Genomic DNA, 23,947 nt, shown 5'->3' with positions numbered 1-23,947 from the left:
TAACACAAATCAGTTTAGAAGAATACCAAAATAGATACAGAGTAAATGTTCACAGTAAAAATAATGAAGTATAGGACTACTGCTGTCTTCCAATGCCTGCTAAAGGAGCTAATGCTTCATGTTAGGGTATTGTTGACTATGGAACTAATGTAGCATAATAATTCCTGGTGGGCCACTGATGGGATTCTTTACAGGAAAAAATTATGTGATATCATTGTCTCAATGGCAAGGTATTTAGTTTGTCACCTGTAGTGTCACTTAGTTGATGTTTTACTGGCCAACCTCTTTAAGCACTTAAGTAGATTTTACAGCACCATGGAAGTTATTTGTATGTGAACAGGTAACACAGAACATTTGGCAGACTCCAAAGTTTTCACTTTCAGCAGCAAGTTACACCTTTCTTTCTTCTGGATGCATGGCACTTGCCTTGTGCTGCTCGTGAGAGGTCCTGGAGTAGTCCAGGAGCTGAATGCTTGGGCCTGGTGGGGTGGCCTTCTCTTTGGGAGCAAGGTGTTCCTGGAGGGCATTACTCTGGTTTACACATCAGAGAATCACTTTTTAGCTTGATCTCGTCTTGCAGGGTGTCAGCTTTATTGAAGCAGAGAAACAGGATGACAAAGCATTGCTCCTACTTCCATGGGAAACTATTTGGCATGGCACAGAAAACCCTGGTGTCTCTCATCTCTGCAGTTTGCTTTAGAGCATTGAAGGTCATGTTATAACTGCTGTGCTTGCGTTACCAGAAGGGGTTGGTTACTCCTGTATGAATTGGTGCTTATGTGGTGTCTCAGAGGCCATGTTCTACTGGTCTCCTTTTTGAAACAGGCTGACCTGTTAGAAATAAGCCTTATGGCTTCCAAAGCTTTTTGGACCTTGTTATGGGTTTAGCTGTTTGAATACAGGCTGTTCTCTGGAATCTGAAAGAAAGGAAAATCTAGGGGAAGAGAGCTGTGGAGTTAAAAATTCTTCCTATCTTGATAATGGTTAGAACTACATTGATCTAACTCTTTAATTTACTCCTTTTAATGTAGATGTCACCAAAAGTACCCAAGAAATGTCTATTGTAATTTAGTCTCATAAAGTTCCAAAATTACTGAGGAAGAATATCCAGTAAGAGCTGTAATGGGTTTCTGTTAGCCAACACTTAGTGATACTGAGTCTCAGTTTGGAGGTTTGGACAGCACAGCAATTTTTTCTGCAATTGTCCTGTGAAGGTTTTGAATGGCCCTTCTCACTTTGCAGTAGGAAACTTTGAGTCTTGGTTCATGCTGCATTTGCCTGTTGAAATTAATTTACCCTCAACTGGGAGGCTTCATTTACAGATTATATGACTGGCAATTTTATAGTATTCTCTGGCTACTTCGTAGTATTCTCGACTTTTCTCTTGTATGCTTAATTTAAAAAATGCCAAGACCACCAAAGACAGGTTTTGAGGGACAGGATTCCTTCCCCTCCAGTCTGGCTGAATACCTGCAAATCCTTCATTATTAGTTTTGTATTCTGCTGATTAACATGCAAAATAAATTGACAGTCCCTTAGATCAAAAAATGCTGAGCTGTTGTTACTCTGCTGGTTCATTTTTATCAGGCTCCCCTTAATCAGAAATTTTGCTGCTTTGGGTTTCACAGGTGCTGCAATGAAGGAAAGAAGTACTTGCTTTAGACTAGGATAACATAGCATAGCCAGGGTAAAGAGGTGCCTTAGCTGTAGAAGTGAGTAGATACTATACTTATCTCCTTTGGGCTTAATCTGATTTTACTCATCTCCACAATAAAAAAAGCAGTAAACAGTAACTATTCTAATTGCCAATATGTATTAAGTACCAATGCCCTCAATTACTTGCTCCTCCCCCTCAATATACTTTACTCTTTGTCCCAGTACTAACAGAGTTCCACAGCTTGAATATGCTTTGACAATGTCTGTTCTTTGTGATTAAATGCTTGAAGTTCAGTTTGAAACATATCTCTTCCCTGGGGAATTAACTCAGAATTTAACAAGCAGAGTTTTACAAAGTCCTCAGAATTATGTGATGTTGGTAATTTCTTTAAATGAAAAGAAATTATTTAAGATAAGAGGGTGGAAGGTAACAAAATATTAAAAAAATCTGTAAGTTAAGATGCAAATGGTATATTGGACATTTCCCATAACTTCATATAAAGGTTTGTTTGCTGTATTTGTAAATCATAGTCTTGGAGACTGTGCTGTAATCACAAAAGAAACTTAGGAAATCTGAGTCCTGGTGACTTCTGTGAATTTTGGATAACTATTTTAGTAATTCTTTTTAACCCTTAAATATGTTAAGGGTTGCATGTTTGTAATTTTAAAGTTTCTAGAAGAGCTTGAACATCTGGTATATTTTCTGCTTTATCAAGCACTCATATGCACATCAGAATTTTAAATTCTTGGTTTGTTTCATCACATCAAAATGGACATGGTTACCATAGGGTGCTGTAATGTAATTTCTCTGTGTAGTAAAAAGGTTGGCTTGTGCTTTATTTTCTGCTTTTCTTATGATGACATCTGCATTATTCAAACTGTCTCTGAAGTCCTCTGTAGAACATGGAAAATGAACCAACTAACCATGAAGGTATGGCAGCTCACTCAGTGATGTGTGACAGCTGAGGAATTTGGGCTGAAGTGCTACACTTCAGACTGACATAAACAGTAAATTCTGCTGGCTGAATGCCAGATTCATTCACTCTACAGATTAGATTTTAACTTGGGCCGGTGGTTTGGTTTGGTTTCTTTTGAAGCAAAACTGTCTACAGTACATGTTAAGAATCTTAAAATATGCTCCTTTGTCCTCTTTGGGTATAAGAACTATGGGTGGGGGAGAACCTAGGTACCCTGATGCTATCATGCATAAAATTGTGTTTTTTGTTTTGTTAAATGTTAAAATTTACCCATATCTGACATTCTAATGTACCCAGAGTGATAATTCATCTGTGCACAATCTGTCACTTTATATAAGAGCCGGGATGGTTCAGGACAAAGGAAGGAAAGCATAGCTTGATGCTGAATTCTTGAATATGCAGAAGAATGAAGATCCTTGTGCTTCAGGCATTTTTCAGTTGCAGCTAGAGGCTATTTTTCAAAGCAGTATAAATGCTCAAGTGATTAGTTAATCCAGTAAGCTTACAATTTCTTTGTGGTTTCTGTTGCCTGTAAGTTGTTGACTTACACATAACTGAGTAATCCCTTTAATTATTTGAATGCACTGTAACCAGCTTTAACCAAATTTATGGGAAATGCTTATGAGAAAAATCATGTAGTTATCGGAATAGCTGCCTCTGAAGCAGTTGTGTTTGAAGTTTAATTTGTTTTCAGTCTGGTAACTGACAAAGCAAATCCTTTGCTGTTTTTCAGCAAGGTGGTTAAGTGGAACTGATAAGACTCCTCTGGGGCACAACACACACACACCTGCACACACACCCACACACTGCCCATCCGCCCCCTTCCCCAAGTGAAAAGGTGATGAATTTAAATCAGATGCTTTTAGATCAGTGGTTATAGAAACTCTTTTACTTGACATAGCTAAAGAAGTAGCATCAAATGAAGCCTGTCAGAGTTGCCTGACTATAAAGTCGTCAGCAGAGTCGGGTCTGAAGCATGAGGAAAGGTGATTAGTGTTACCAGAGATGGAGCTACCGATGTGTTTTGTTTGTGGGTCTGGCAGTGAACTTGATTCTTTGCAGAATGAAGCAGCTGAATATATTCAGTAGTTCTGCATCATACATGCGTGGCTGTATATATGTATTTGCTTTTCACTTTCAAACTGACTCTGACATGGTTTCTTTTAATAAGCAGAGCAAGTTACAAGGATTTTAGCATAAAGTCATAAGAAGGATGTTGTAAATAGAGCTGTTTACAGTATCTTTTTTATTTGTGGGCTGATAGTACAGTTATTAATCTTCCATAAAGTTTATTCAGTGCTTAGATTTGTGTCCCTTAAGAAATTGCTTTCCCCCCTATGTAATCTAACACTTATTGATGTTTCTGGCTATACAGGAAACTCAGATTTGAATCAGAGCAGCATTGGAGATGAGTGATATATTGGTCAGATGTGCATAACTTCCTGGACCTTGTTTTTAACTCTCATAACACAGCTGCTAGTGTGACAGAGCTCCTGTTCAGAGGGCATCTTGGAATAGGAATGGAGGAATAAAGACGGTCTGCAGGAAAAGTTAACATCACTGCCTTCATCGCTGCCTTCATACCTTTTCCTCTCCAACATACTTCGATGTGTACTCATTTTTTCAGGCAGCCTGGAAAACACCTGCGACCAGTGCACGTACTGCATGCACAATAGTTGTGGAGAAAGGTTGTTCTCCTACCTGGTGTCAACTGTGCAGCTTTGCAGAGGGGAATACAGGCAATAAAGAGGGCAAGAAGGATGTTACAGAGGTTAGGGGAAGGTCAGCTCTGTACTTTATAGAATGTTCAAGGGAAGCTGTAGCATATGTGATATGTAAGATACAGTAACCAGTAGGATTCATTAGGAATTACTATTGTACTGAGTCTCTGACTCTGGAAGGATATGTAAAGACTCCACTGAAATTAAAATTTCTACCTTAGTTCAGCTTTTTGTAATTTGTTTTGAGCATTCTTCTAGTCAGCTTGATGCTTTAGCTCTTTGAAATATGCAAAACTCCTTGCTATAAGTAATATTTCATTTTGAATTTTGAAGTTTGTGATACTGGGCTCAGTTGGCTCGAGCGTGGTGCTAAGAACAGCATGGTTGTGGGTTTGATCCCTTGATGGGCCGTTCACTCAAGAGTTGGACTTGATGATTCTTCTGGGTCCCTTCCAACTCAGAATGTTCTGTGGCAGTCTTCATAGTTGATTGCTATAATCGTTGATCCCTTTGCTCCTCGCTTATTTTTCCTTGAAGCCTGACCCACCTCCCTCTTTTAGATGTGATTGTACCATGTAAGTCTCCACTTCAAGTTTTCAAGACTAGTTCTGCTTTCAGAGTAAGTATCCCTCTTTTATGGCCATAGCCTGCCTCTTCTCCAAAGACCACAATCCAGGAATACAACTGCTCCACCATCTGAGCCAGCCCCACCTCCATGGCTTTTCAGAGGGAGCAAGAGGATGGCCATGATTGTTTCCCATTCCTTTGCTGTGCTGAGGTAGACTTGATATAATGAGAGAAACATTTATTGTAAAGTGTAACTTCTTCAATCTCCCTGGTGTGCCTTCAGAGGAACATCTTGCACGTACAAGGCAAAATATTCTGCCCTGCTTCACAGTTAGTACATCTGATGGCCTGTTCAAATTATCTGAATTGCCTCTAGGCTTTGGGAATAGAGAACTAATCTCACTGCATCCCTCATTCCCAAGGAAAAAAAATTACAATTTTTTTTCTTTTGTTTGCTTCCTCACTACCACCTAAACAAAATATTCCCTGTTTGTGATGGTAGATTTGTTGGCTCTAATAAGTAGAGTTGGTTTTAGCCCTCCCTTCCTTCCCCAAGCCAGACTCCTTTCTTTTTTTATTGAGTAATACCTGCTTCTCTTGCTGTCAATCACTTCTTCACTGCCTTGGCAAAGTAGAACAGAAATGCAAATAGATAGTTTATGGCCATGCTGTGAGCCAGCTGGCAGAGGGCAAGTTTAGATTAGATATTAGGAAGAAGTTCTTTGCTTTGAGAGTGGTGAGACAGTGGCATAGGAGGTCCAGAGAAACTGAAGATGCCCTGTCCCTGAAAGTGTTCAAGGACAGACTAGAAGAGGCCCTGAGCAGCCTGCTGTTGTAAGGAGTCCCCTGGCTGTGGTAGAGGGCTTGGAGTAGATGATCTTTAAGGTCCCTTCCAACCCAAACCACTCTTTGATTCTATGATCTTGTTCAACTCTTTCATTTGATTTCTTTCCAATATGGTCTTAGAAGGCAAATCTGCTTGAGGAGACGCATCTGCCATCACTTTAGCAGTCAGCAGTAAGTCCAAGTCACACTTGATATGTTCAATTTCTGGTTTTGCCTCTGCATTTTTGTGGTTCCGGTCTGATGGAAGAGTAATGTCAATGCCCATGCTGTCTTGGCGGGGGGGGGGCGAGGCGATTCCTGCAGTCATTCTGCAAGTAGCTGGCTATTTCCATGGTGAGGGGTTATCTCCTGCTCCTCAGCTTGCCTGTAGAGTAGGAAAATGAATCTTGATTGCTGCACCACAATGTACTGTGGGGAGTCAGTTTTCTTGGCACTGAAAAGCATTCAGCATGGTAGAGGAAGGAATATGTTTAGGTTGAAACAATGTTGGATAACGGTTCTTACACATGTAGGCTGAAGGGAAGTTATAGCCAGGTGGGAGCTGGTCTCTTCTCCCAGGCACTCAGCAATAGGACAAGGGGGAACGGGCTCAAGCTCTGCCAGGGGAAATTTAAGTTGGACATCAGGAAATAATTCTTTCCAGAGAGAGTAATCAGGCATTGGAATGGGCTGCCCAGAGAGGTGGTGGATTCACCATCCCTAGAGATTTTTAAACGCAGATTGGACATGGCACTGAGTGCCATGATCTGGTAAATGGACTGGAGTTGGACCAAGGGTTGGACTTGATGATCTCGGAGGTCTTTTCCAACCCAATTGATTCTATGATTCTATAGTTACATGGTACAGAGTTACTACAATGCACCAAAACCTCCTTATGGGGATCTGTGTTTCGCTGAGGAAGAAAATGCAATAGTTGATTGATTTTTTTGGCTTGATATATGATGAGTTGCTATCTTGTTCTGATCTGCAGAAGTCTCTAACTAGATGCATGTCTCATACTCTCATCACTGGTTCTTTTTAAAGTAGCAATCAGGGAGAGGATCTGCCAATGTAAAGTATCTCCTGGCAAAAGGGGTACTGCCAATTTTGTGTCTAATTAGAACTGCCATTAAGCCTGAGAACTTTATTTTGAGAAACAGTACAACTTGAACTTCCTATCTCTAAGCCGAATTAGCTACCTGTATTGGTTAACGTGTGCTTCACAAAAAGTAGGAGCAAGCTGAGTCAGCTTCAGAGTTGCCGAATTTGACACTGCTGAAAGAAGATATATTTGAGATGTGAAAACATAATCATGAAGATTTTAATCTCTTTTGATGCTTTATGTAACAGAACACCATGTGATCTTGGGATCTGTGGTGTCGTCACTGTTCGCCCTTCTTGTTTTTCTTGATCATGACCAACCACTATTAAACTCAGCAAAGTTTGAATTGAAGCAAATGGATAATCTCTAACGGGCGAGGCTTTGCAATTCTTGCAAGTGCTGCAGAGTTCAGGACCCATGGCTAATAGTGGAATGCTAATGCTAATCTTGTGGCCACCAAGGACTGAGAGGTATTTGTTCCGACCCTCTGTCCCGGGGAAACTATCAGCAGGTACTAAATAGATACATCAATGAAAGTGACACTTCTCCAGAAACAAGGTCCTGACCAAATAACCATGAAAGTGTTATTCTTGGAACTGGAACAGCATCTGAAGAGGTATTTATATTAAGTTTTTAATATGTAAATGCTTGATTTGGTTTTCCTTTTTTTTAATAGTTCCTTTAACTATTTTGTTGTGCAAATATTTAAAATTGCTTCTTCTAAATCAAGGTGCTTGGCACTTATTAGACCTATTTCAAGCTAGAAATATCATACTGGTTGAGTGTACTGCCATGCAGACTTGTTTACTTATTCAGTGAAAATCTACAGGTCTTGAAATATTTTTACTGCAATAATTAAAATAACCCACATAAGATGTTTGCCATTACAGTATTTCTCTTTCCTCTTTTAAAAAAAAAAGTTGTTTCAATTATTCCAAATCTTAAGTGATACAATACTAAACGAAAAATGAGAATTTTAACAGGATTTAAAACTTACGAAATAAGTTTGTATTCATTCAAATACTTTTCATTTATAATATACACTATCTTCTGTTTTGTCACATGATGAAAGAGAAGTTTAGTTAATCAGTCTTGTTAAATATATGGAGAGACATTAAAATACAGCTTAGTCTTCTACAAGTTTCATTTATTAACCTCCTTTTCCATATAAATAGTGAAATATGAAATACATATTTTTGATGTGGTTCCTTTCTAGTATTTAAAGTAAATACCAAGTAACTTAGTGAATTAGAAGAATTGTTTTACTGAGTTAAAAATACATGACAGTGGGGGGGAAAAATGCCCTGACTCTTCATGTTGCAGAGTTGTTTTTCTTTGTAAAGAAGGCAAATACTCATCTGTGTGAGGGAGCATGGAGTTTGTTCCTAAGTTCTGGTCTCCTAAACTGGTGCTTTTGTTATGCCACACCTTTGAAATCCAAGCCCCTTAATCCTATATATCAACTAATACTAATATATTTAACTTGACGTTTCTGTCATGTTGTGTTTGTGGTATCACCTGTGGAGAATAGCTTTCCTCTGTGAGTGGTACCTTTTCAAAGAATATAAAATTATACATTAAAAGCCTTTTTTTAAAAGCTCAGTTTTATTTTTTTCAATAATCAACAGTTTCTGAAAAAATGCTTGAACTTTCAAATGAACATGGAAAATTATACTAAATTAATCTGAATGCCTAAGGAACCAGTCTAATGGAAATATTCTATAATAGCAATTGATATATAATGGCAACAAGTATGTCATGTATGAGCAACATGTATACAGCAATGACTGGTGTCATCATAATTTACTGAATAAGAAAGAAGTATTGAGAAGATTGTTTCCTACCGTGAACCAAGCTATTCCTCAAAATGAGTAATGAAAAAATGTGATGGAGTAGATGTGTGATTTTCCTTAACTCTTCTGCAGCATTCAGAGGTTTTGCTATAAACTGATTTTTACTGATACATGTAGAAGGGTGATATAGCACCTCTAGTCATAGACCAAAGTTTGCATCTGTTAACATTATACAGAAAATGTGGACAATTTCTCCTGCAGTCTTGTTCAGCAAGCTACTTTGTTTAATTCTCATTTGCTTTTGTTTCCTTTAATTTCCCTTGCAGAGATGCTGGTTTTCTCTTAGTTGTTTTTTGGCGAGTTAGAGTTGGCTGCCTGTCATGTCACCATTGCAAATGAAGGAGAAGGTTTAACGTCTCTGGCAGCTGTTCTTGGCTAATATTGTATATGGTTATATATTTTCTCCCCAGACTGACCCTGCTGAATGCCTGGGTCAAATACAAAGAAGCATTTACCTTTTCCTGGGTTAGATGCAGAATTTGAGAGAGAACATGTAGTTGTATGTATCTTTCTGGAGGAAGGAGGAGCAATTCCAGGGTCAGGCGTTTCCTTTGAAACTTAGAGGATACTGACACAGTTGGTTAATCTTTTCCCACTTGCAGTCAAGGGCAGCTAAGAGCATACTAAGAACTTGGACCATTAGTAAAATGTAATACTTTATACATAGTTTTCATTTGAAGTTTGGCTGCGAGAATGAAGTCTCAAAGATCCAGACTTTAGACTCTGGAGCTCCATCAGGTTGCTTTGGAAAAGTGATCCATGTGCTATTGGAGAACTGTCAAGCACTAGGCAGCTGGAAATGGGGGCTACATGGGTGTGCAGGAGCTCAGCAAAATGATCTTAAAGGTCTTTTCCAACCTAAATGATCCTACGATTTGACAATATCAAGGTATAGAAAACCCACTATATTTTATGAACTAGTCATTCCTACAGTTTTTAAAAGAAGCAAATATTAAATAGCTGCACTCTAATATGAAAAAATACAACAAAAGTCTGGCAACCCTCTATTTAAAGGTAATTTTTCACTCAAGTCGCATCTTGGTCCTTCAAAGATCCTTTTGAGTACCTTGACATCTTTCAGTCTATCTGTATAAGTAAAATATCCCAAACCCCAGTCTCGGAATCAGCTCAGTAGTTCTTTTCTACCCGCTTCAGTTTATCAACAGCCTGTTTTAAAATGCTGATTTCTTCAGAAATGGGACTGAAAAACAGGTTTGGGCAAACTAATTTGAGGCAGGACCTGTCTGAGTTGCAGCAGTGCTACCCTGTGAGTCAAACATAATATTTTTGTTTATAGTTGTCACGTTGCTTGTACTTGAGCTGCTGATGGATATTACTGTCCACCTGGCCAAGGGCTTTGGCAATTAGCAGTAGCTGGGAAGAGTCAAAGAGGAATTTCCCTGTTCTGTACCTTGTGTGGGAGCAGAAATGCCTCTCTGGAAGGGAGGTTGCCTAGGGTGGGTTTTAGAAGAGGTGACTTGTCCTCTTGTGCTTTATGGGACACTATAGCAGTGGTTCCCTGGCTGCATTGGCAGAGCTGGAAGAGGGGCAGGGATTTTCCCTCTGTCCCGTCTTGACAGCAGTGTGGCAGCTTGTGGCTGATCCTGTAGAAGAGTGGCCCCCTAGCTAACAGCCTGTTTGAGAATGAGGAAACATACCTGGGAGCTGTTTTGGGCTCCCATGCATTACTAAGTGGGTTACTCATCTCAGACTTCTGAGTCTGGAGTTGTTTGGGTTTTGTTTTTGTGGGGATTGGGTTTTGTTTTAATTTTTTAAGCTAGAGAGGTTCAGGGTATCATTGTAGTAACAGTGGTTTCTGGAGGATGAAGTAATTGTTTTTCAGAAGTGTTACGTGCCTGAGATACTATATACATGAGTCTTGGATCTTGTTTTGTGTGAAAGACCCTTGGAAGGTCTAATGAAACATTTTAGGTCTATACCCACCAGAAAAGAGGCAGCAGCAGTTTTAGGGAGCAAACAGGACTGCTTCATAAACAAGGTGCCAATCATAAATTTAGCCCCCTCTGCATAAAGACGATTGCCCAGATACTGATTAGGTATGAAGTAATATGCTGTAATCTTTCCTTCGCAATATGTATTAAAAGATTAAGAGTATGTCTTCTGCTGTCTGCAGAATGTCTGGCTCAAGGGTAGCTAAATGTGAGTGATGTCTGCCCTGTGTGGTCACCACGAATCCAATGTCTTGAGGTACTTGCTGCTTATAAGCTAGAAGATGCTGTCCTGTGGAAAATGAGAGCTTCTAACTGCCTGAGGTTCCTTTAGAGGATCAGTAGGGTACTGAGGAAGTCTCAATCCCACTTGAAGGAGAATCAGGCCTTCAGGATATATGGACGCTCTGTAGATGACCTGGACCAATGCCAGCTATTTGCAGTCTCTGGCTTAGGAGGTGCTCCAGGGACATGTTCAGAATATGCTGAGCCAGCACATCTGTGTTCTGTTCTTTGTGGTTTGCAGTGTGGCGGGTCTGCAAGAACAAAGTGTTGTGCTAAAGTAGGTAATACATCTCTAAAACCCTAAGGCACAGTCAGGTCAAATTAAAATACTGGTCTTTAAATTTTTAAGCTCACCTCATTTCATGGTATTACATACTTTCCCAGGTATCTTGCATTCTATTTCAAATCAGTATTGCTTTACAATTTGTTCCTTCATCAAGGAGAGTGTAAATGGAATTTACGTAGAGATACTGTATTGGGATTTCTGCGATTGTGAGTCAGCAAGATTTGTGTCTCTTAATTCACTGAAGCTATGCCAGGATTAAGAAGCTTGTGAGTGCTTTCCCACTCCAGAGTGGAGCTGTACCTGCTTCTCAGTGCTGTGCAGAGTTGGAGCATAGGCATTCATCAAATTCCTCTCATATCCTTGTTTTCACAGGAAGCAGGGTGAAAGGGGGAAGGGGGTAGGGGGAAGGTACAGGTTAGGCAAAAAGTTATTCAGCAAATGCCCAATTTGGTGGCTGATAAAGGAGAGCAAGACTTTGGGATACGGCGCTGTGCAGTAAATCAGGTCACATTTTGTGTGTTTATGGAAATTCTCCCCATGCTTCCTGAATGGTTGGAGATACATGGGGTTTGATTTCTATAAATTAAAATCTCCAGGTATAAAAATACCTTTAAATGCACTACAGTGAACTCAGCCTGTTAAAGTGCTGTTTTGCTTGGTTGGATCAGCAGGTCTTGAATTTTCTCTGTATTGTTTTAGAAGGTCACTAAATGATAAACCATGGGTTGAGACATAACTGGAGTGGAGTATTTTGATCTCCCAGAGATTAGGAAATATGGCATTACAAATTTGTGTAATATGCATGCATTAGAGCCAGGGGAGCTAATGTGAAAGTCATTCACCTACTTCATTAAAGTTGCAGGAGTGTAAAAGATCAGCTGGATAGAGGATAAAGAAGAAAAGTGCCGTTGAACTCACAGCTTATCATCTTCATTGTCCTACACGTGTAAACGTGTTGCAGTGTTTATTATTGTTTAACAGAATGGCCTTAAAAAAATTATTCTGCACAGCAGGGTGATGATGAGTTACCTGCCACCTCAAAAAACTAGGAGGTGGCCAACCTTCATCTGATCAGATTCTGCATTCCAAGTGATCATTTCCCACACTGAGGTCTTACCTTATGTTTCGTTTCCATATTTCTCATCATCGGCTGTTTGTACTAATTTCTGTAAAAGCTGGAGTAGGGAACTTCTCCCAAACTTCCTGAAGACCATAGGACAGCGCTGGTTAATTGCAGAGTTTTGGGGTTTGTTCCTAGCAACTTAGAGTTGGCTTTCAGCATGATAGGCTTCTAGTGTGGGAATACAGGCATGATTTCAAGTGTTGCACTGAAAAATGGCCATCAAAGGGCAAATGTGTGAAGTGTGGGCCAGCTGTTAATGCCATATAAATACTTTTTTAATACACATGACTAAATTATTAGCCAGTCCAAGATTTTTAATATAGTTTCAAGGGGAAAAATTAGAAAAAGGGGAGGAGGTGGGAAAAGAGGAAAGAATGGATTAAGTGGTTAAAACAAACAGAAAAAAAGGCATACCAGGTGAAAGCTTTACAAAGGTCTGAGGAGGGCAGAAATGGAGGGCCTTAAGGTCCTCCATCCCCCACTTCCACCATTTTCACCACTCAGTAGAACATAGTATTCCCATTTCATGAGACTTGGTGTGACTTTTCTGCAGCCTTAAGGAAATAGAAGATATTAAGAATTTTAAAAATAGTAGATGACCCTTCGCAGTTTCAGGTTAATTTGGTTGGGTTTTAATTTGATTACTAAATCTCACTAGGTGCTATCCAGGTAGCCTGAGGTGGGTGGGTGTTAGCCACTCTCCTGGAGTTCCTCCTGGGCTTTTTGTCCCTTTGGTCAGAGATGCCTTTTAATATAGAAAATTTCATCTTTCCAAATGCTCATCATGTCAGTGTGCCAAATTGCTTCCTATGCTTGCCATGTTCTTTTGTTAAGTGTAACTTGAAATGCTCCAGTGACTCTTTCCTCCCTTCTTCATTTAATTTTGGAGTATGTGCTTGAAAAATCTGTTGTACAGTTTAAAAAAATGGGATTAAATGCTACAGTAAGTGGGGTTTGCTTTGAGGTGTTCTCTTTGCCTTTGAGTAACATTACACGTGAAAGCTACACAAAAGACCAGGGAACTGAACACTCTTTATGAGTTAAATCTAAAATTATTTAAGCCTAATTTCACGTAAATAAAAAAATTAATTTCAACTCCATGCTTTGGGTAGTGAAACTTACCGGTTGTAACACTTTTTCACTTTTCTATATATATGCTGATTTATAACACTAAATGTCTTTTCCCCTTCCATCCTGGGGACAGTGTCAGTGTGCAGAGTGATGTTGTGTGCAGCTTTCTGGAGGAAAGAAAATCAATTCCTGACTCAGATGTCTCACTTGAAAGTTTCAGGATGCTGACATAATTGAAGGACCCTTTGTTGTTGTCGGTCAAGGGCACTTTAGGGGATGCTAAAGAGGTCTTTCACTTTAAATGAAGGTACATATTTTTTACTTACTCATTTTAAGGTTGGATCCGAAATTAGGGAAGCCTGTGATTCCCAAGTCACATGTTACTGAAAATGTATAACCACTTTAAAAAAGTGGAGTAGCATCTGGATGTAATTTCAGGTTTTGAGTTATGATAGACCTGAGATGACTCTGTGGGGAGGCTTTGAAACTCAGTGCATATACTCAAACATCTCAGCTTCATCTCAGCTGCATTGCTAGATGGTTATCTATGGATGAACTCAGGAAAGGGGTGCCATACATCCCTCCCCAAGCATCCAGATGGTTTTAAGATGACTCTCATTTTCTTGCAGAGTTCTCTCTGACCAGTAAAGAGTGGATCATCTGTGTTTGTCCATATCTAGGTATTTGATATAGACCTAATGTTTTGTTTTGTCAGCATTAAAATTGGTAGAATCATTATAATTCTCATTAAAAACAACTGAGGTTGACTTAGCAATTAGTTACCTGTCAAAGAGAAAGAAGATATCCTCAGAGGAACCAGTAAGAACTGCACTTTGTTTGTCTTTTGATCTTGCATGGTTATCCTCTTGCTTTAAATGCAGCCTCCTGTCTCTTGTGCAGAGCTCACAGCATGATACTTCTGTGTATGCACTGTGATTAGAGATGCTGTCAGGTTATTTCCAGAGCCCTAGTAGGGTGTATGTATTCTTTCCACTAAATATTTATTTAGTTATGCTTGCACATCTGGCAAAAAAAAAGAAAAAGAATTTATAAATATAGCACTTTGCTAGCATCTTGCATAGCTTTCCCTTTTATCTGTTTTTTATAGAACTAAAATAGCCAACTGTCATGTGAAAGGAAGGAGGGAGACAGAAATACAAAGATTTCTAGTCTTAACTGTATTAAAAGTTATTAGCCGTAAGTGCTTCCAGACAATCAGAGCCTTATGTTTCCCAACACTGTCTGTCAACTAACGGACAGCCCACAGGTTGGAAGGGATTCTGATTTCTAACTTGAAGCCACACTTAAGCCAGGGAGAAAAGAACTTTTCTCACAACAGCTCCCGAAATAACATTTATTAATACAAATATGTGACAGTTATTGTGGGTTCTGCTTTGCCGGTGATAACGTTCAGCTGCAAGATTGTATTGAATTGATGATAAAAGACCCCAAAAGAAACCAGCACAAAACACATTCTACAAACACACTCAAGTTACAATACAGCAACGTATCTCATTTTCACAACAGACAGAAACTAGCAACAAAGAACTACTAACTAAAAACACAGCCACCTAAAACACCTATCTAGACACTCAATAACACAGGACAATAAAATATCTTGCACACCACTCTCTCTGTAACACAAAACAAAAGGGAAGAGCAGAGCTGCTTCTTATCAACATACATGTTGAAAAAAAAAGAAACTGCACCTTGAAAGTAAAGACAGTTACTGTAGTTGCAAAGTAAGAATAGCAAAAAGCAATAACCAATATAAAGTAGCAAAGTGTGAAGCGATTTACTGTTATTAGTATTAAGGTAGCAAAACACATTTAGTAAAAGAAATGCTTATAAAGTAAGAATCAAAGGAAGAAAGTAAAGTTAGAAAAAATAGAAAGCACATGGTCTCCTCACCCCTACATTGTTCCGGACAAGCTGCAGCAGTTACCCTCACAGAGATACTGGCATATTTCCCTCTCCTACTGGAGTTTAAACTCCAAACACTTTTTATACCTTTTTTTTTTCTTCCATGTGGTTTGTGTGGCTAAGTCAATCTGTTGGCAGGCTGATGGTGATGCCCTGAGGTGAGGTGGGCCCTTGAAGATATGGCAAAAGAAGGCCGTGCTATGTCTTAACACTCCATCTTTTGTTAATCTTACCAGTTTGAAAGCCCTTTGTCCTCTGGAGCATCTCTCCAGAAGGGCCGAGGCATTTCCCTCAACCCATCAGGCCTTATCAGGGCCATCACCCTACACCAACAAATAATCTAAATTATAGATGCAAATAACTTTACTATGGGGGAGGAAAAGGACACATTTAGGAACACTGACAGAGTAATATCTCATAGCAAGAGCTTCTTAAATTTAGCAGAAGCATGTAAATTGAAATTTGCAGAATTAAATCCAGAAATGAAATAAATAGCCTTTGGAGCTGAGCAGTAAGTTCCCAGTGGTCTGACTTCTTTAAATCAAGATCCTAGCTAAAGTTTGGGACTGGAAAAGGAAGTTGGTTGAGACTCTCTGATCTTTATTTAGACTATAAGTGGAGGGCTTATGGTGTTTTTTCTTTTTTTATTGTGGGGGGTTTTTTGTTTGTTTTATTTTGGATTTTGAGGGGTTTTTTTTTGGTCCTTAGTCTGTTAAAAAATATTTATGACTGACTGTGAGAAAAAAGTTCCTTGGACAGCTTCTCCAGTTATGTACCTTTACTGAGATGAAGAAAAAATATTATGGCCTATTGAAATAAACATTTAGTCTTTGATGTCAACTGCAGCCAGAGTTTCCTCTTTTGGTTATTAGGTTGGAGCACTTTTGTGTAAGTTGGATATTGGAGGGGAAGGAGGGTGTCTGTCAATACACAGAGGTTTGAATTTGTTAATTTTAAGGGAGAATAATACTGTGCCATTCACCATTTTTAGATGCCAAGTGAAATGCACAGTCAGATGTCAGGGAGAATCTAATTGCTGTAACCTTTTCTTGAGTAAATAGCAGATTTTGGTTTTAACCTCTTCAGTACTTGTTATTCTGTAGTTGGAAGTCCACATGATCTGAGCCTGTCTATAGGATAAGATGAAAGTGTGCTATGACAGAAATTGTTGCTTTCTAGTATGGTTTCTGATGTGGTGCCTTTGCAACACAGTCAAAAGACAGGATTTATTTTAAGTTCAGGAGATGCTTATCTAGGGCTCTTAATGTTTTCATCTAAAGGGAGCATGCTTTGAGAAGGTTCTTGAACGATAGGTGTTTTTAGGGGAAAGAGTATTTTAACACGCAAAGAAATATGCCGAACCAGACTTGCACAGAGACAAAATGATTCTGTGCTGCAGCTTCCCTCATTATGTGCTTAAGATGAAAAGGACTTTTTTCTCAAGTGCTTTGCATGAATAAATTGAAACCAGGGGAAATTATTTAGTGGGAGAAACAGTGTTTAAGAACTGAAACACTACAAAAGGTTACGCATACTAAAGTCTTTGACTACTCAAAATGTGTTTAACTGAAGCAGTCAATTTATTGGAGGATCAAAGATGCTGGTGAGCTACTTGTTTGCTATATTGTACTCTCCCCTGCTGGTTTCTCAGTCACTCATCTGGAGTATCTATTACTTTATACAGATTGCAAACACCTCGGGTGCTCCGTAGACATGCAGGCTTCCAAAGCATGTGATCCTGTATGAGGAGACTCAAAAAATGCCCTTCGCGTTCGTCGCATATCCAGGGCTAACAGGGGCATGAATTTGTCCCGCCCAGTGCAGACCCAGAGTAGCTTTACAGAAATGAGGAATTCTGCAGCCTTTCTCACCTCTGCTCCCAGGAATATAAGCTTTTGTAGGAGTCTAGTATCTTGTATTATCTGTTAATAGGTATTAAAAGAGGTTGTTGGAAGGTTTTGAGTAACATAGTAGACGCCCTTCTAGTGTGAAATGGAGTTTGGAGGACTATTGTCCTTAAACCTTCCATCTGTTTTATTTCATAAATGAGTCATTTTTTTAAAGCAACAGCAAAAGCCCAACCTTGTGTCTTTGACACAATTCAGTCTCTGTCCTTCTCAGGCAGATAATGTGCTGTTGAGATGAGAACACTGGGAGATAGTGGTGCTCTCCCCACTCTTTCTCCCCAAATTTCACTCCATTTTGGGGATGAAAGTAATCAATATAATGTGGGGTTTTTTTATTTCCTAGACGATCTGAACACTCAGACCTTTCTCAGCCCTAAAGGGACACTTATGGTCTGTTTTTTTATGGAGTGAGCAAAGCAGAACATGCATATTAATATGCAATCCTACTTACGCAGCTGACAGCTTTCTGTTGAATCACAGTTCTGCTTGTAGGCATCTAAAAATAAATGACAGATTTTGCTGAAAGCCCACTGAAGTTAATGGAACATGGTTAATGAGTTTAGTGGGAATATGATTTAGTATCGTATCTGTTATCTCTTCTTTGTGAAGATTAATATAAAGAGGGCAGTGTTATTTATTGTTAATTGAGTCTGAGAATTGTATCATTTTTCTGCCCTAAGTGGAATAATGGCATTTGATAATTACCAGTCATTATGACAGCACCAACAATCATCTTGGAATGCATCTATTACTTTATTTTTACTTCTGTTAATAAAACTACATACAAATATCTGCTGTCTGTCCTGCAACAGCAAAGCAGGTGTTTCGAGGGTATGTCTGTTCAGGTCTGTGAGTTCAAGTTCTTTGATAAGAACCTGATTAGCAGAGATAGGACTTACCTGTTTTTACACCTACTCTGCCCCTTTTCTGATTAAGAACTTCCAGGGACGGAGATTGCCCCAGAGCCTGTGTACAGCTGCAGTTTCGTTAATTGTCCTGACTAACTGCCATGGAGAGGAGTCATTCCAGATATATTACGGATTTTCAAGGCCAACCTATCATAAAACATTAATTTAGATCAAGTCTAGGACCAAAGTTGATGCAGACTCCAGTACAGATGATGTGCTTCTGGAGCTGTTTATCAAACGGCTCACTTGATCCCTGAATACGATTAGTACTATCGTGTGTAGTAAGTAACCTCTGGCAGAGAAAGTGGTCAGGTGAAGTGTATGTTCCACACGTGGTTACTCATGTTTGTCCATCAGGAGGTGGGAAGCTGGAGCTTGATGCATGTGTTCTAATGTGTTGCTTCCAGTTTACTTGCTGTTACACTTCTGTGTAATTTTCAGCCTGCTAGGTGCTACCCTGTGCAACTTCCCCAGATATCCAAAGGGCGAGATGAGAGCTGTGTCTTTGGGGGATGTGAACACTATGTGATATTGGGAAAGTGTGTATGAGGAACTCTTATTCTTAAATGTGACCTCCCTGTGAATAGGATTAATTTGTACTACTCTGCTGGCATTACTGAATGAAAGAATAGTAGTCTAGGACAACATAAATAAACTAAGAAGGATGATGCAGATACACAAATGCTAAATTTAGCTTTAAGATGATTATTCCATGCCTCCTGGCTTTCCTGCTTCTCTGGGAGCAACACCTGTGACGTATGTGACTTGTAGCTCTTGCAGAAGTTTGCTATGGAGAATGGCAGAGTTTTTTGACTTTATTTTTTTTTAGTGTCTTTAAGTAATATACTGACAGATGAAGGTGCAGCTCTAGAAAACCGTGTTTTTAGAGGTTGTCTGTTTCTTGTGGCAGTATTTTGTGGTGGTCTAGTTCAGCATTGGGTCTTTTTCTAGTTCAGAATTGGGTCTCTTTCTAAGCCGTGAGTGGTAGAGAGGATCACTTGAATGGGCAGTGGTGGTAATTGCTGTGTTCCATGACACACGAGAGCATAAACATTCGTTGAGAAAATCACCACAGTTAGTGGAGGAAGAATCTTTTTATTAATGCATGCACTGCTGCAACTTTTAAGACTGTAAGTGCCGTATGGTGCAATCTAAAAATAAGTGAAGAGGCATTTTACCTGTTACTGTAGCATAGTGTCAGCTGGCGTGCTGGAAATACACGTTTGTGTTGCTTTTTGTAGACGATCGGTAGCTGAATATTTTTTTTTTCATAGGTGTGGGTAAGGGATAAAGGGGAATAGTAGGAGTCTGAAACAGTTTTATCTGTGTGCATGCGTGTGTGTGTGTGTGTATTTTGCGTTTACTGCCTTGCACGGGCGACACAGGCTGAGCTGCCGGGTCTGGGCTTTGTTTTCCGGGACTGAGTGTTGCGGGTCAGGGGCCGAGGCGGCGGTGCGGGCACCGGGAGCAGCGCTCTTGGACTGTCCCCGGGCGCGGCGCTGCCGCGCGACGATAGGTGGCGGTGTCGGCGCGGCCACGGGCTGCCCCTCGGTGCGTCCCGCGCTCCCGCCGACCCGTGCGGGGCTTCCCCGCCGCTCCCCGGGCCCGCTAATTATCATTAGGATTACGATTATTATTATTTATTATTAATTCTTTTTAATTACGTCCCCTCCCCCACTCCGGCGGGTGCAGGTCGGCACGGCGAGCCGCGCTCCGCCACCTCGCTTATCGGGCTTTGCGGCTGCGGAGGACGGAGCCGTGTTCCCCCCCGCGCCCTCCCACGCGTGCGAGCCCGTCCCGCGGGGGCGCCGCCGGCCCGGCGAGGGCGCGCTAATGAGATGCGGGGCGGGGCGCGGGCGGTGCAGCCAATGGGAGGCGGCGCCGGCGCATAAATGATGGGGGGGGCCGGGATGCCCGGGTTTTGTGCTGAGCGGCGGAGCTGACCCCGCTCGCAGCGGCCGAGCGCAGCCCCGCAGGGTCCCGGCCCCGCCTCGCCCGGCGGAGCGGCCCCGCACGCACACACGCCGCCGGGAGGAGCGAGACCTGGGTTTTAATTTTTTTTTTCCGTGGAGCGTTTCTGGCCGCGGTCGCATGAATGCCCAATGTTGTAGACCGGTGGCAATGGATCTAGGAGTTTATCAACTAAGACACTTCTCGATTTCGTTCTTATCGTCCTTGCTGGGCACAGACAACTCGTCTCTGAGGCTCGACAGTAGGTAAATAAATGTTGTGTCCGAGCGGCTGTGCTGGCGGGGCAGGTGAGCGCCGGGTTGGCTCCTTTGTCCGGGGCAGCCGCAGCAGCGGCATCGGCGCCTGCCTCTCCCCCCGGACTGCTGCCCTCCCCGGCGCCCAGCGCCTCTGCCGCAGCCTGCCATTGAGCTCCATCTTTGTGGTCTGTTGAGGGGCAGGATGTCGGGATATCTGGTCTGGCTGCGGGCGGGGGGCTCGGGGGCTGCACAGGTTGCTTTGCTGCATTGGAGCATCCCGGTGAGGCGGCGGCAGGGCAGCCGGGAGGATGACTTTCTCAACCAGCCGGCTACCAATGCCCGCGTCTCTTGTCTCTTAAATAATTCAGCCGCTGCTAATGTATGGGTTTTTTTCTTTCTTTCTCTCTTGCAGCTCCTCTGGTGCAAGCGTAGTAGCTATCGACAACAAAATCGAGCAAGCGATGGTATGTACCGATGGGGACATAAAACGTTCGCGTTTGAAGCAGTAAACAATATGGGGATGCGGCGGGCGATGGTTAACCCCTGCGAGGACGCGTTTTAGTAGCGAGACCGGGGAGGGAGGGGGGAAGACGAGTTTGGTTTCTGGGGCTTTTTTTTTTCAGTATGTGTGATTTTGTTAGGTTGTTTTGTTTTTTGGGTTTTTGTTTCTGTAATTTATTTTAATTGATCAAAGGCTTCCCGCGGGGAGGAATGCGCACGTTTCTGTATCGATGCCGGGGAAGGAATGACGGCATTGCGCTTGGCTCCTGCCTCCCCAGGCGATAGATCGCGGCTGCATGCGGCGGCGGAGGGGCGCTGCTGGGGCAGAAAGCGGCGTGTGCCTGCAGGGTTTTACACCCGCAAAGAGGGGGCGTTCCGCGCTACTTTCCATTTCATTTTTCAACTCTGCCCCGAGCGCAGGAGAGCGCACGCCAAACGAGAGCATCCCTCGCGGGCTGCAGCCGGGGCATCCTGCGCCGCCGTGCCGCTCTCCCGGCGGGCGAGCACGGGCGTCGCGGTGCCCGGAGCCGGCGGCTTCCCCTCGGGGGCCGCTGTCCCGGCCCCCGCCCAGCGCGGTGCCGGGGGCCCGGCCGCCCTTTGTTACTGGAGCGGTGCCTGGAGCCGCTCTCCCGGGAGCCTCTCCGGCTGTTGCTAGGCAAACTCCCAGCCTTTAACTCCCGGCTATAAATAACTCGGCCGCTCATTGGCCGCGCTGCGCCCTGACGTCACCCGCGGGCGCGCGCGGCCGGCGGGAGGGAGGGAACTGCGGCAGCCTGCGCCCAGAACTGGCCGCGGCCGGCGCGCCGGGGGCGGGGCCTGCACCGGGGGCGGGGCCTGTGCCCGCGCCGCTCCCACGTGCGGGACGGGAGGGGGCGGGGCGGGACGGCGGGGGCTCGGCACCGGCGCGGGATGCAGAGCTGGGGACACACCGGAGCTGGGAAGGGGGAAGGCTTGGCTTTCCTAAAAAGCTGAGCTGCTTTCCTAATGGACGCGTTCCCTTCTGCGTTTCAGGATCTGGTGAAGAGTCACTTGATGTATGCGGTAAGGGAGGAGGTGGAAGTCCTCAAAGAGCAAATCAAAGAGCTGATCGAGAAGAACTCCCAGCTGGAGCAAGAAAACACTCTGCTAAAAACACTTGCCAGCCCAGAGCAGCTTGCCCAGTTCCAAGCACAGCTGCAGACTGGTTCTCCACCTTCCTCTTCCCAGTCACAAGGGACAACACAGCAGCCTGCTCAGCCGGCATCACAGGGGTCAGGGCCTTCAGCATAGCTCAAGATGCCACTACTGTCGTGATTGTTGGCCTCTGGACTGCCCAGAGCAAGAAGGACTAGCGGGAATCCGCTACAGCCACACTTCATCCATTTCAATGCACATTACAAGCCAGACTGAGGACTCCATGACTTGCACACATCAGGAGAGACTTCTTCCCCCTGTATTATGCACTTATCTGTCTCCCTCTTTCCTCCCTTATCCCTTTGGCTTGAAGGAGTCTTTGTTCTTAGGTTGGTTGAATAAAATAAACTTCTACCAGAGAATTAGCACAAATACACTGGGGACTTGAGCAGCTTCTGCAAATGGCTGAGGAATGAAGCTGCATGCCTGAAATTTTTTGGTTTGTTTTTAAATCTTCCACTCATCCAGTGATACAGCTGATACAAAGTGCTTTTCGAGGTTGGAAATGTGAAGAAATAGACTGGAGTAAAAAGCGATGGCTCAGTCCCCTTGCTAGTGCTTTGGGGTTCCAAAGTATGGACTGGTGTATAGGATCTAAGAGGAAGAGGGAGAAAGGTAATTTCAGTGTTTAACACTTAACTGTCACCTGAAACCTTAAGTGCAAATATTTGCACCATTTTCTGAAGCAGCGGACAGGTGCATAAAGCTGTATTATATATAGAAAGCAGGTAGGTGACATACAGTTGTTGGGTCATAGGATAATTACAATGAAGGTTAATTGCCTACTGTATATTGTGTATTTAGTGTAATTACTTTGTAAAATAGAAAACTGTAACTATTTAGGTTGTACAGATTGAAGTTTAGTTGTTTCATTGGCTGATCTGAAGAAGTTTGAAAAGTTTTTTTTTATGCTACATGAATAAGAATGCACCTATACAACTGTTCAGAATTTGGCAGATTTATGCTGTTTGTGTAACTTTTGAAGTTCGCTGGCTGCTGATAATCTTGAAGTAAATCATTGTTCATTGTAGTTTGGTTCGAGATGGGAAAAACCACTCCAAAAATTATCAAGCCCTGCTAGCAATGAATTAAAAAAAAATTGGATTTCCCAGGATGGATTTTTTGCATATGATCTGTATAGTAGTATGCATATGTTTTTGTGCATGTTCTCTACAGTTGTAACACGTCAATGTATTTAACTGTTGCACTTGTCAACTTTCAATAAAGCATACAATGTTGATAAATCACTGTTTGTATATTGTACTGGTGTTAACTGCAGTTATTTTCTAGATGTTGCAATGCAGTTTTACATGAGCAGTGAGGTCAGGAAGCCAGAGTCTTGGGTGCAGGATCCTGTCTGTTGGCTTCAGAGCTTTAGTTTCAGCCGAAAATGCAGCTCCTGTTTCCCAGAGTTCTTAAAAACACAGATTGTGAAGTCAAAGGAGGGGGGAGTAAGAGGCCTGACTAAGCAAAGCTGCTGGTTTTGGTGCAGTCAGGACTAGGAGCACAGACATCTGGTGTGTGATCAGCCATGACATGTAAGTTGTTTGTAGTGGGAAACGGCCCTCACCTGGGCACTGGTCATCCCCTGCTGGCAGCAGATCCTGCACCCTTAGTTCAGGGTGAAAGAGGCCCTGAGCACTGCAGCATCCCAGAGGGTCAGCCTGTATTAGAGTATTAATTCTGCCTTCTGAAAAACGCTGAGAGGAATTTTGAGGTCTGTGTGTAGATAAAACTTTTCCTTAAATCTGGAAAAAATAGTAATGATGGTTAAATTGAATCAAAGCCTACAAATGTCTAGGTGAATGACGATAGTTAAGGTGTGATCAGATCAATAAGTTGCAACCAGTAGAGCAAAGGAATTTGTAGTTTTACAATGGTTGCTTACAATGTGAATACAAGAAATTATTTTA

General features: G+C 42.1%; 1 protein-coding gene across 4 annotated transcripts in view; it reads left to right on the top strand.

Annotated features, from left to right (window-relative positions):
• The window catches only part of TSC22D1 (TSC22 domain family member 1), a 91,305-nt gene extending 68,024 nt beyond the window's left edge, over nucleotides 1-23,281 (top strand). For 2 of the 4 annotated variants that reach the window (XM_071550787.1, XM_071550777.1), the window contains 2 exons: nucleotides 20,773-20,824; nucleotides 21,873-23,281. In XM_071550787.1, coding sequence (XP_071406888.1) covers nucleotides 20,773-20,824; nucleotides 21,873-22,130 — 310 coding nt within the window. In that variant the 3' untranslated portion in view covers nucleotides 22,131-23,281. Of the gene's footprint in view, nucleotides 1-20,045; nucleotides 20,370-20,772; nucleotides 20,825-21,872 lie in introns of those variants that run through there. The other 2 variants (XM_071550810.1, XM_071550822.1) reach the window with 2 other exon arrangements.
• The last annotated feature ends 666 nt before the right edge of the window (nucleotides 23,282-23,947 follow it).

This window comes from Pithys albifrons, chromosome 1 (genome assembly GCF_047495875.1).
Source record: "Pithys albifrons albifrons isolate INPA30051 chromosome 1, PitAlb_v1, whole genome shotgun sequence".
Classification (NCBI taxonomy): Eukaryota; Metazoa; Chordata; class Aves; order Passeriformes; family Thamnophilidae; genus Pithys; species Pithys albifrons.
This window is presented reverse-complemented; position numbering and strand designations above follow the sequence as displayed.